The sequence below is a fragment of the Narcine bancroftii genome, chromosome 2, assembly GCF_036971445.1.
Source record: "Narcine bancroftii isolate sNarBan1 chromosome 2, sNarBan1.hap1, whole genome shotgun sequence".
NCBI lineage: Eukaryota > Metazoa > Chordata > Chondrichthyes > Torpediniformes > Narcinidae > Narcine > Narcine bancroftii.
Window position 1 is genome coordinate 33436388 of NC_091470.1, and position 13829 is coordinate 33450216.

Below are 13829 nucleotides of genomic sequence, written 5' to 3' on the forward strand. Positions count from 1 at the left end.
AAAGGAGGAAAAACCCAACACCCAACCCCAACCAACCAATTTTCCCTCGCAACCGCTGCAACTGTGTCTGCCTGTCCCGCATCGGACTTGTCAGCCACAAACGAGCCTGCAGCTGACGTGGACATTACCCCTCCATAAATCTTCGTCCGCGAAGCCAAGCCAAAGAAGGATAAGACTTAAAAGACAGGATTTTAGAGAATTAATTGAGTGACAAATTAAAATGTACTTTGAAATAAATACAGAATCAGTGAAAGATAAGTTTATACTATGGGATGCAATGAAAGCGTTCATCAGAGGGCAGATAATAAGTTATGTAACTAAGATGAAGAAGGACTACAATCGGGAAATAGAACAACTGGAAAGGGAAATAGCAAGTACAGAAAAAGAATTAGCAATAAGGGAAGATACAACAAAAAGAGAATTGGTGGACAAAAAAATAAAATATGAAACACTACAAACATATAAGGTGGAGAAGAACATAATGAAGACAAAACAGAAGTATTATGAGCTAGGAGAAAGAACGCACAAAATACTAGCTTGGCAGCTTAAGACAGAACAAACTAAAAGAACAGTATTGGCATCAAGGAAAAAGGACAAACAAATTACATATAATCCAACGGAGATCAATGAAAACTACAAGGAATTCTACGAGCAGCTATATCAAACTGAGAATGAAGGGAAAGAAGACAAAATAGATGAGTTTCTAGCTAAAATTGAACTACCAAAATTGCAAGAAGAGGAGCAAAATAAATTAATAAAACCATTTGAAATAGAGGAAATACAGGATATATTAAAAAAACTACCGAACAATAAAACGCCGGGAGAGGATGGACTCCCAATAGAATTCTATAAAACATTTAAAGACTTATTAATTCCTCCTCTCCTGGAAGTAATGAACCAGATTGAAGAAACACAAAACATGCCAGATTCATGAAAAACAGCAATAATTACAGTAATACCAAAGATGGGGAAAGATCCACTAACACCAGCATCGTATAGACCAATATCTCTACTTAATACAGATTCTAAGATAATAGCTAAACTATTAGCAAACAGATTGGCCGACTGTATACCAAAAATAGTAAAACTAGATCAAACTGGATTTATTAAGAAAAGACGAACAACGGAGAATATCTGTAAGTTCATTAACTCAATCCATGCAGTACAAGGAAACAAGACGCCAACAGTGGCGGTTGCCTTAGATGCAGAGAAAACCTTTGACAGAGTAGAATGGAATTATTTATTCAAAGTACTACAGAGGTTCAACCTACCAGAGAAATATATTAATTGGATTAAAGTATTATATAAGGGACCATTGGTGAAGGTGACAGTAAATGGATATATATCAAACCAATTTAAATTAAGCAGATCAACTAGGCAGGGATGTCCACTATCTCCATCACTGTTCGCATTAGCTATAGAACCACTGGCAGAACTGATAAGATTAGAAAATAAAATAAGAGGGATAAAAATAAAAGAGAAGGAATATAAAATCAGTCTATTTGCAGATGACATCATAGTATACTTAACAGAACCAGAAATATCAATAAAAGAATTACATAAGAAATTGAAGGAATATGGAGTAGTATCGGGGTACAAGATCAATGCAAATAAAAGTGAAGCAATGCCAATGAATAAAGTTTAAGAAAGAATCACCATTTAGATGGCAAACACAAGCAATTCGATACCTAGGAATACAACTAGATAATAATCTAGGCCATCTATACAAACTAAATTATCAGCCATTAATGAAGAAATTACAAGACGACTTAGAACATTGGAAAGATTTACCACTAACACTGATAGGAAGGACAAATTGCATTAAAATGAATATCTTCCCACGGATACAATACCTATTTCAATCATTACCAATTCACCTAACAGAGAAATTCTTCAATGAGCTAAAGAAAATAATAAGGAAATTCTTATAGAAGGGGGGGGGGGGGGAAACCGAGGATAGCGCTAGATAAATTAACAGAATGGTACAAACAAGGGGGCTTACAGCTACCAAACTTTAAGAATTACGATAGAGCAGCACAATTAAGATACCTATCAGATTTTTATCAAACAAGGGAAAAACCAGATTGGACCAGATTAGAGCTAGATAAAATAGAGGAGAAGGTACCTGAACATATACTATATAAGTGGGATGAAAAGCTGGTGCAACATAGGAATTCACCAGTATTGCACCATCTGGTCAACATTTGGAAGAAGATTCACGTAGAAAGGAATAAAACAAATTATCAACTTCCAAAATTAATATTGACGCAAAATCAACTAATCCCTTTCATAATAGATAACCTTTCCTTTAGAGAATGGGAGAGAAAAGAGATCAAAAGAATAGAAAATTGTTTTTCGGGAAATAAATTATTATCTTTTGACCAAATGAAGGACAAATATGTTATAACTCACAGTACAATGTTTGCATACCACCAACTGAAAACCTACTTGAAGGACAAATTGGAAAGCAGGCTGAGGTTACCAGAAGGAAGCAATTTTGAATATGTGATTACAGACGCAATGATAATTAAAAGATATATAACAAACATGTACATCAAACTGCAAGAGAAAGAGAATGAGGAAACAAGCTGTAAACCCAAACAAAAATGGGAACAAGATCTAAACATAAAGATAAAGAATGAAACATGGGAAAAGCTATGCTCCAGAACTATGAGAAATACAATAAACATGAGGTTACGCATGATACAATATAATTGGTTACACACACTATACACCACGCCCCAAAAGTTAAATAAATGGGACCCAACAGTATCAGACAGATATTTTCGCTGTAAGAAGGAAACGGGAACAACAATACATGCAATTTGGGCATGTGAGAAAGTGGAAAAGTTTTGGGAAGATCTAAATCAGGTATTAAATAAAATCACAAAAAGCAACATACCAAAAAATCCAGAGATCTTTCTTCTAAGTAATATAAGAAGTAAAGAACTTGGACTCGATTTGGATGGAGCACAAAAAAGATTTATTATGATAGCCTTAGCTGTAGCAAAAAAATGTATTATGTCAACCTAGAAATCAGAAGATAGCCTGAGAGTACAGCAATGGTACATGGAAATGAATAAATGTATTCCATTGGAAAAAAATAACATATAATTTAAGAAATAACATCATAGTATTTGAACAAATTTGGGATCCGTACATGGAACACAACAGAGAAGTCCTACCGTGGACCTCCACCACCTAAAATGACAGAAGGAGAAGAAGAGGAAATGAACTGACCCAGTGTGTAAAAGTAGAAGACACAAATTTCATTGTGTGATGACATTGTTTAATGGGTTAAATGTATCATATATGTTGAACGTTGAGTGGGAGGGGAGGGGGGTGGGAAGGAGGGAGGAAAGGGAGGGGGAAAAGGGGAGAAAATGACACTGTGTATATTCAAGAGGGAAATGTTTGTGTGTATTTTGGTCAGTATGGTTCATAGTGTGAAAAATAAAAAATTTAAAAAAATATAGAGATCCAACTTCATATAGTACTCTAGTCAGAATAGTATAAATTCTTAAACAATCTCCATCGCTTCTACATCTAAAAGCTGTGCTGTGGTCTTTAGCTGAAACAGAAGCCTATATGACAATGGAATAAAGGCCACCAGACAGAGAAACAGCAAGGAAGAAGAGATTCTATTTTTGAATATTGGAGAATAATTGAAAGAATACAAATTAAATTAGTACATTGTGTACACCTGCAAGGTATTATTGTTCACTGAACACAGTGAGAGATTACACTTCATACAGGCTGAGTAGACTCATCAAACAGTGCCTACCTGCTCACACAGTAGAATGCTACCATTTTGAAGATATCTTCAAACACCAACAAGGAACCATCCAAGTACATAACTGAAAAGAAAAAAAGGTGAATAGAATTGAGATATTCATTGCTCATATCATAGTCGTAAAATATTAAACAGAATTAAATGACACATAAATCAATTTCTGAATTCATTGTACAGTGACTCCAATTTTAACATGGGGTGGGAATTGCCTGGTTGGGAATTGAGGCTGGTGGTCACATTTGTGACCACAGCAGTGAGAGACCTGGGCCATTTTGTCTTGGAGATCTCATCTGGAGGCCCCAATCCACTTTGCAGTTTGAAATGATTTACAGCAGAAGGCTGCAGCTGGGAAACAGTCATCCAGTTTGCTGACTGTGGGCACGGATTTGAAGGAAGTTGGGCTGGATGAACTGAAGATGGGAAAAATCTTAGCTGTTTCGCATTCCAGGCCCACAAAAATAAAAGATGGAAGTGCTTATCTATTTGCACTTACTTTACTCTGTCCATTCTGCTGGGTTCTTCTCCGAGGCCCACAGTTTAAATGGTAGATTAAGTTAAAGCAGGGCCTCGAGTCTCTGTCAGTGGCCATATTTCGTTAGGAATTTGAGATTTGGTACGGCACCCAAAACCCTTGCAAATTTCTACAGGTGTACTAATAGAGAGGATTCTACTGGTTGCATCGTCGTCTGGTATGGAGGTGCCAATGTGCAGGACTGGAAAAGGCTACAGAGGGTTGTAAACTCCGTCAGCGCCATCACGGGAATCAGTCATCACTCCATCGCAGGCATGTAAAGGAGGCTTTCTCAAGAAAGCATCAAGGATCCTCACCATTCAGGCCATGCCCTCTTCTTCCATCAGGAAGGAGGTACAGGAGCCTGATGATGAACATCCAACATTACAAAAAACAGCTTTTTCCCCTCCACCTTCAGATTTTTGAATGGAGAATGAACAGATATTACCTCATTTTCCATTCTCTTTTTTTCCACTTTTTTATTTTTAAATAGTATACTTACTGTAATGTAATTTATAGCAATTTCTGCACCTGCAATGCTTAAAACAAATTTCTTGACATTTGTCCATGAAAATAAACCCAATTTTGACAGATGCATCTCCTTCCTGCTCAAAAGATTACGCTGAACTCGTATCCTGAGGTTTTGCAAAACTCTGATAGGCTCATCTCAGTTACCCTACTTAATTCTTGACATTTAATACACATACTTTTTGCCCAGTAGTTTAATTTAAATGCCTTTGCGCAAACCATTCTTCCTGTTACTGACCCTGCCTACCATTTTACACAAGACATGTCTGCCATGATAGGGATTTTGTAAACTAAAAAAAGCCATTGTACATAATATCACATTGATAATTTCTTCCAAACTTTGAAAATGTACAATTTATAACACACAGTGCCCTTGTTCATAATAATATTCAGTGATCCAGCTTCTACAATGCTTTGAGTAAATCTCTTGTCTCATTTTTTTTTAAATTTCACTCCATTAATATCAAGAAAGCTTGAAAAAAATTTAAAACATGTTACTTATCAATCAGCAACTATTTTACATTATCTGAACAGTATCCCATAAAGGAAAGCTTGATACTGTATAAATGAATGGAATACAACACTTTATATAGAATGGAAGTTTGCATCATAGCTTTCACTCTGTTACAGTATATACTGGTTCTAAAGATGTCTCTAAGGGGCTTCTTATAGGTCTGGCTTTATTACTCATTTACCATCTTGCTCTTCTACTCTTTTGATCTTCATCAAGGTTTCTGAGTTCTGGGTTTCTATTTCCGCAATCTTGTCATGCATTTTAATCTTTCTCTTTGTAAATCCTGACCACAGCTTCTATAGTTGTCTGTCTGATAATAATGCCTCAAATTTGAAAATTCAGACATACAGCATGGCAACATGCCCTTTCAGTCCACGAGCCTGTGCTGCCCAATTGAACCCTATTAACCTTCGACCTCTGGTATGTTTTTGAAGGGTGGGAGGAAACCGGAGCGCTCGAAGGAAACCCATGCAGACACGGGGCGAACAAGTTCCTCACAGAGAGCGCAGGATTCAAACCCTGGTCCCAATCGCTGGCTTGGTAACTGCGTGGCATTAACAGTGACACCTTTTGGCTGACTTTCTCTATCTCACTTTAATTCACCTTCCTTGCTTTAAAACATTTTTGGGAATAAAATACCGGTGTCCTCTATTTATTTTCAGCGGCTACCATCTTATACTTTTCAAGAATGTTTTTAAAATTTCCTTTCTATGATAATCTCATAGTTAATCAGGGATATCCTTTCTTTAGAATGATAATATCAGTGCCCATAAATGTTCACAATGTTCCATAATTCATCAGCATTTTTATTTCAATAGATTATGGTTTATTTTATTGTCATGTAATAATGCATTAAAAATGTAATATACATGATGTATTCCAATCTTTGTCTCTCACAATGCAAACAAAGAGCCGTCATGAGCACTGTCGTCACGGCGCACCCAAAAATAGAAAAGAGTCCCTTCAGAGTCACTGAATGTCCGTGGATTCTCCTCCAATGCTCCAGCAGCCTCCGCTACCTCACAGTCTCTTGTTTGATTCATCGGCAACCCAAGGTCCAGATTCAAATATCTGAAACGATCAGGAAGTCTTCAGCACCCAAGGCTCGTCAGGAATCCTTCTTGCCCTCAGCACAACCTTAAATCCTAGTTCTGATACCTGGCTTCCATGAGCCAGTCTCCAGTAACCCAAGGCCTGTGGGAGTCCTTCAACCACAAGTTCGCCAACAGCCCGCAGCCTGTGTGGGCCCTCTAGCTTCTGAGCCCCTCGCAGGTCCATTGCCGTGGTCATCTCCCAGGGTTCTTCTTTTGAACTGGGCAGTTCTCCTGGTTTCTGGTGCCCTGCCCTGGTCCACTGCTTCCCCAGAGTCCGTAAAGCCCTCGTGGTACGCTGCCCAGCACACACACCGCTATCATCGGCACAGACCTTCCTGGTGGCAGGATTAAAAAGAAGCACCACTGGCCCCTTTAAGAGGTTGTTTAAATCCTGTCCGGTGCCGTCAGCATCAGGACTGGGTGGTAGGACCCTTCAGAGCAGCTCTACATCTCCGCTCCCGCTCTCTCGAGTCCGCACTGGCGGCAGCACTGCCGTGACAGCAGCTCCGGAAGAACTACCTTTCCTTTGGACAATTTTTCCTCTGGAGCGAAGGAGACTGAGGAGTAACCTTCTAAAGGATTATAAAATTATTAGAGATACTGATAAGGTATTTGGTTACATTCTTTAATCCCCTGGGTAAGGGAGTCTAAAATGAGAGGGCATAGATTAAAGGTGAGAGGGGAAAGTATAAAAGGGGATCTTTGGAACAGGTTTTTCACACAGACTGTGGTGGGCATATGGAATGAACTGCCTAGGGAAAGAGGCAGGCACTTTGGGATCAGTTCATGATATTGATTGCATGATGAATATTGTCCCAACTATATTTTGTGATAATGACGCATCTATAGTTTAAATTGCAATACACAAGCATGCTGGAGAAACTCAGCAGATCAAGTAACACCAAGTTCTTCTGCCTTTTGCAGGGGAGCATCCCCTCAATCGTGTGCTGGCATATGGTGTGCTCATTTCAAACACCTGCTGAGCATTGCTGATTTCACAATGTTCCATAATTCATCAGAGTGCATCCAATCAGAGTGGATGCCTCTCCCCTCCCAGATTCAGCTACCATCATTCGCAGTGTGGGAGGCTATTAGTGCCTAAGAAACAAATGGATCCTACACAATTAGCCAATTTAATGCATTTGCTCTGAAATAAATGAGGTTCAAAAAGTATCCAATGTCCCAAATTCCTCAATAATAAAGCAGATTTGAAATTGCACAGGATTTAAAATTAGACAATGTTAACTTTGGCCCAGTACTGCCTTTTCAGCGCCAGCGATCAGGACCGGACTTGGGTTCGAATCCCACGCTGTCTGTAAGGAGTTTGTACATTCTCCCCGTGTCTGCGCAGGTTTTCTCCAGGGGGCTCTGGTAACCTCCCACAATTCAAAACATACCTGGAGTGTAGGGATGCAAATTGGGTGGCACAGACTCGTGGGCCAAAATGGTCCGTTACCTTGCTGAATGCCTAAGTTTAAAAATTTAAATTTAAACTCAAGTAGCCACTCTGGTCAGCTTCTCCAAATTTCTGCTCTGAAATCAATTCAGGCGCTACGTTATATTATAAATAATGGTAACGCCTATTTTTATGCCCTTCGAACATTTATTTCCAAATTAGGTGAATGATTCGATCCTGTAAGGGATCGCTTTGGAATGAATTTTTGCTGAAATGTTAAGCAGCACACAATGCAAACTGTCAGCATTAAATATTGGCATCTGGCTACAGGACGTCAAAGGCTAGATTTTACAATACAGGATGTACTCTATCATGGGCTAGGGAATGACACATCTCCCATAAGACTACTTTACTACTTTCCAAAGATGTAACAAAATAGAAATGGAAAGGAGAAGTGAAACTACTGGCAACATCAGCAGAACACATCCCAGAGAGAACTTTTAATGACCTTAAATCTTTGTAAAACACCATGATATAGACACTTTTTCCAATCTAATTTGAGACCTCATTACAGTGTAGGGTAGTGCTGTGGTTTTCACACAGTTAGAACATCCGCATTTGTTGTCACGACAACTCAGCAGTGGTCACTGACAGGCTAAGTATCAGTTTTAAGGAAGGAACTAACTGGGTCTTTTAAATCTCTCTCGGTTTGCTTTAGTGATTTATAACTATTAGAATCGTTCTTTTGATTTCTTTTTTTTCCATTCATGGAAACAAACCCAATGAGCTGGCAATTTCTCTTTACAAAAGTTGAGCCATGCCTGAACTGGTGTTCCTTAATCAACTGTGAGTACCTTAGCAATTCCATTTGTAGTTAACTTGGCAGAGACAATTAATCCAGTGTTGTAATTAGTAACCCTGCAGCAAAGTGACATGAAAATCACAAGCTAGATGTTGCAGACCTATTTTTGATCTGTTCCTTTTTAGTTGGACAAGAAGCAGAAAGCTGGCATCAGTCCAAATCCAAAATGATTATTGTTCAATAATCCTTTGAGTTCAGTGGAGCCAGAAACTTCACGTTGAGTTCTGGCACATTATCCAAAAGTAAAACAAAACTAGGAAGAATGGCAAATAGTTCTGCTTCAACAAAAAATCCATTGGAGCTCTAAATTCTTGTGACATTGGCATGAACAGAGATCTCACAGTTTTGCCTTTTCATATGGTTTTACTTTGGCTGTTATTTTTCACAATTTGTTGTAACATAGATGAGCTTGAAAACTATTTCAATTACATGTAATATCCACATAATTGGAAAAATCAAAAATATTAATTTTCCATAGGAGCAACAGATTCAGATTTATTGTCAGAGTATATACATGATATCACATACAACCCTGAGATTATTTTCCCTGCAGGCCAGACAGAATTACCACTTATTGGTAGTGAAAAAAATAAAACTGTAAACAGCCCCTTGGTGTGGAGGTGCCAATGCAAAGGACAAGGGAGAAAAAAAATCCCCAGAGAGTTGTTAACTCGACCAGTGACATCATGGACACCAATCTTTACTCCATCGAGGACACCTACAAGAGGTGGTGTCTGAGGAAAGCAGCCTGTATCCTCAAGGACTCCCCACCACCCAGGCCATGCCCTTTTCACTCAGTTACCATTGGGGAAAAATGTATAGGAGCCTGAAGACGAGCACCCAGCAGCAAAAGGACAGCTTCTTCCCTGCTGCCATCAGATTCCTGAATGAACAATGAACCACAGACACTACTTCACTTTATCCTATTTTCTTGCACTATTTATTTAATTTTGATTTATACCAACATTTTCACTGTAACACTGCCACAAAACAATGAATTTTGTGACATGTTTATGACAATAAATTCTGATTCAATTGCAAAAAATGGCCAAAGTGGTAGATGCGAGTTTGATTTTAATATTTAAGGAAAAGTTGGTTGGGTACATGGACAAAAGGGGTATGGAAGGTGCGGGTCAATGGGACTACCTGGGAGAAGGGGTTCAACTTGGACTCGAAGGGCCGAACTGGCCAGTTTCTGTGATATAATTGTTATATGTAGATTCTTCAATTGGAAAATTGACGACCTGAGGGCAAGGCTATTTTATCAGAGACAGGCGAGACAAATCTCAGTTGTTTGCTGCACTGAGACCTGGCTAACAGATAACACACTGGAGACACTGCTATTTGACCAGACGGTTCCATCATTCATAGACTGGGTCAGAACTTGGATTCTGGAAAAGGGAGAGGGTGTGGCGAGTGCTTTATTGTTAATACCGGGTGGAGCACGGACATTGGGGTTATGGCAACCTTCTACAACTAGACCTCAGTCTAAGATCCTTCTGCTAATGGGCAATGATGAGCAAAGAGAAGTTGGTAAACCTCTCAACTAACTGAAGAGGGAGTAACCCCATATTAGTGGCAATGATGCTATGTAGTAAAATAAAAGGAGAACACTATAATGTACAGTAAATTAATGTAAACATGAATACGGCATTAAGAATGTGAGAAGACACTGCATTGTTTCCCTTTGAATATAATTTTTATTGTAAATAAAGTTATATTTGGAAAATCAAAAGAAGAATCAAACAGAATCCCTGGAACTGTAAGCCACAGCACAAGATCCTTCAACACCAGATCACACCATCATTATTCTTGTGGGAGCTTGATATCCACAGATTGGCTGTTAAGCTGTAACAGTGGCTACACTTTTTGAAAAGTACTTAAATGTCACAAAGTGTTTTTGAGTATTACGAAAGGCACTATACAAATGCAAATGATGCAGGTTGGAGGTGTTGTAGATAGTGTAGATCGATGTCGTAGGTGACAAGATATAGACGGGATGCAAAGTCAGGTGGAGAAATGGCAGATGGAGTTCAATCCAGATAAGTGTGAAGTTATACACTTTCAAAGGTCGAACTTGAAGGCAGAGTACGTGGTTAATGGCAGGATTATTTACAGTGTGGAGGAACAAAGAGATCTTGGGGTCCAGGTTCATAGTTCCTTCAAAGTTACCATTCAAGTCGATAGGGTGGTTAAGAAGGAATATGGTGCATTAGCCTTCATTAGTTGGGGGACTGAATTCTAGAGCCGTGACGTAAATTTGCACCTTTATAAACCTCTGGTTAGACCACTTGGGGAGTATTGGATTCAGTTCTGGTCATCTCATTATAAAAAGGATGCAAATCCTTTGGAGAGGGTATAGAGGAGATTTACCGTTGCCTGGATTGGAGAACATGTCATATGAAGCAAAGTTGACAGAGCATCGTCTTTTCTCTTTGGAGTAAAAAGGATGAGAGGTGACTTAACAGAGGTACACTATTATAAGATTATGAGAGGCTGAGATAGGGTGGACACCAAGAGCCTTTTTCCTAGGGTAACAGCAGCAAATACCAGAGGACAACATCTTAAACTGAGAGGAGGAAGTTTAGAAGAGATGTCCGAGCTAAGTTTAAAAAAAACCCCACAGAGAATGGTGGTTAGAGGCTGGTACAATGGTGGCAGGCAAAAAACTAGAGGGTAGGGAAAAATTAGATTGCTGTGGAGAAGGTTCACATGGGTCAGCACAACATCATGGGCTGAAAGGCCTGTACTGTGCTGTAATGTCCTAAGTCCTAACTCCTTATTTTCCTTTCACTGAGACCAAACTGCGGGAGAACTAACATTCCATTAAGTCAAAAATATAGAATGTAATGACAAATAAACATAAATCTGCTTGCCTTACTAAAGATCTCTTTTGTAAAACCAATGTTCAGACACTTTGGAAGGTAAAATTCAAAGTGGCACTGACAATAGCAACCAAAGCAATCTTTACGCATCTCCTCTTCTTTCATAGCGCATAGAATGGAAAATGACCTTTCAGTTTGTCCCTTACAATCTTGGCAGTCATCACATGAATTATTACACCAATGAGATTTACTGATCGTGGTGATCGATCTCGGTCCAGATGAGGTGACACTCCATTGGTAGAAAGGTTTGGGAACTATTCTCCAAATGCAAGGTTATTTAAATGTTAGAAGAAACCACACAATTCCAAGAGAGGTATAAGACACCACAGGCCTATACAGCAAAGAAATAATCTCTTTTTCCCAGTGGGATCATCAAACACCTATTTACACCGATTCTAATTTTATACTCACCATATTCCCATCAACTCCCCACAGATTCTAAACACCTGGGGAAATCTTCAGAGACCAGTGTACCTGCAAACACACATCTTTTGGATACAGGTAGAAACCATCCAGTAACAAGGAAACCATGCAAACTCCACACACAGCAGAGGAGTCCGGATACAACCTGGGTCACCGAAGCCGTGAGGAAGCAGCTCTGCTAGCTGTGCCACTGGGGTACCCTACAATGTGGAGATGTTTGGGTAACTCGTTACACTCCTACTGCTCCTGCTATCATGCCAAGTTTTGCACAGAGTGGTTTGCATTCAGCTCAAGACCTAAAACAAGACTCTAACAAACATCACACCTGCCCACTTCTGGGAAGAAGGGGTAGTACACCATGCCATTTGGAGGTCGTTGGGTGGCTATTGGCATGTCTTAAGGTGGCTACATGCCCCTATTTTAAAAATATTTTTATTTTTTAAACCATAGTTATTGGAGTTTCTGATAAGGCGGTCAACCTGATTGCATGAAGTAAATGAGCCAGGATTAGCTGCATTTCCTCCCAGCCAAACAGCGCTGTCAATTACTTCCCACGGTTCCCATCACATCGGTGATCAATCTGCTCCCCTAAGAGGCTCATTAAATAATGTGAGAACCACATCCTGAGTCTTAACAAGACTAAGGTGATGACTGCGGACTTCAGAAGCATGAAGGTTGACCACTCTCCATTACACATCACTGGTTTCGTCGTGGAGAGCACAATGTTCCTTTGTGTGAATATAATGGATGATCTATACTGCACCCACAATGCCTCCTCATTAGTCAGGAAGGCACAGAAACACCTACACTTCCAAAGGAGGTTGAGGAGGGCAAGGCTTCTGGCCCCCATCTCGGCAACATTTTACAAGAGCACAAGTGAGAGTGTCCTTTGGCAGCAGCACTTTGTGGTAGGGTAGCTGCAATGTATCAAACTCGAAGTTGTCACAGAGGACCATGTATTTCCCTCTGTATCAATTTGTCTAGCAGTATTCTGATTCTATTCAGTTTTCAAAGTTTTGTTGTTGTTCCAGATTCTAGCAGCTGCAGTCTTCTGTGAGTCTAGAATTATGGGCTTATCTCACTATCTAATAATGAAACAATTTCTTGGACATGCAATTTACAGTAGAAGTTTATAGACTCAACAAATAAAAGGTTAGTGTGCAACCTTATGAATAGGTGCTTGGAGCGGGCCAGAGATCTCCTTCCTTTTATTAGAGAGCTATCATCCTTAGCCCTCTGCCCTCTTCCCCCAGAAACCTTAGCTTTTTTCTCTTCTTCTCCCTCTCACTTGTATCCACCAATTACCTGTTACACTATGTCCCCATGCCCCCCCCCACCACATTTTTATTCAACTGTCCGAATATTGAGGGAGGAGGATGTAGATGATAAACTAAGAGGCATTCAGAGGGAGAGGAAACCAGATAGCAGAGAGGGCTGAGGAAAATATTGTGGTTGTGTCTGCGTGTGTCAGAGTGCTTCTGTAAGCATGTGTGCATTCCTGTGTGGGTTTGAGTATATCACTGTGGATTAAAACTCATCTCCAATCCTCTCGGACCTCTAGGGCATTGCTCAGTGAAGACCATAATGCAGGTGGTGTGATACGGCTACATCATGTTCAAGAAATTTATGTACAGTCATCTTCCATTCCTTAGAACTGAAATGGAAGCAAGTCATACTTAATGTTTAGTTGCTCCCTCAGTAGAAAAGATACATTTCCTTCTCTTTTGAAAATGTATTTGCTGTGAAATGAAGAGATTTGGCATAATAAATCAGACACTACTTAATAAAAAGTGATATTTAACAGTACGAGTAATGCCAAAAAC

General features: G+C 39.5%; 1 protein-coding gene across 2 annotated transcripts in view; it reads right to left on the minus strand.

The window, feature by feature from the left end:
• Positions 1 to 13829, minus strand: part of rin3 (Ras and Rab interactor 3) — a 118413-nt gene that overhangs the window by 57876 nt on the left and 46708 nt on the right. For both annotated transcript variants that reach the window (XM_069916230.1, XM_069916229.1), the window contains exon 4: positions 3785 to 3857. In XM_069916230.1, coding sequence (XP_069772331.1) covers positions 3785 to 3857 — 73 coding nt within the window. The remainder of the gene's footprint in view (positions 1 to 3784; positions 3858 to 13829) is intronic.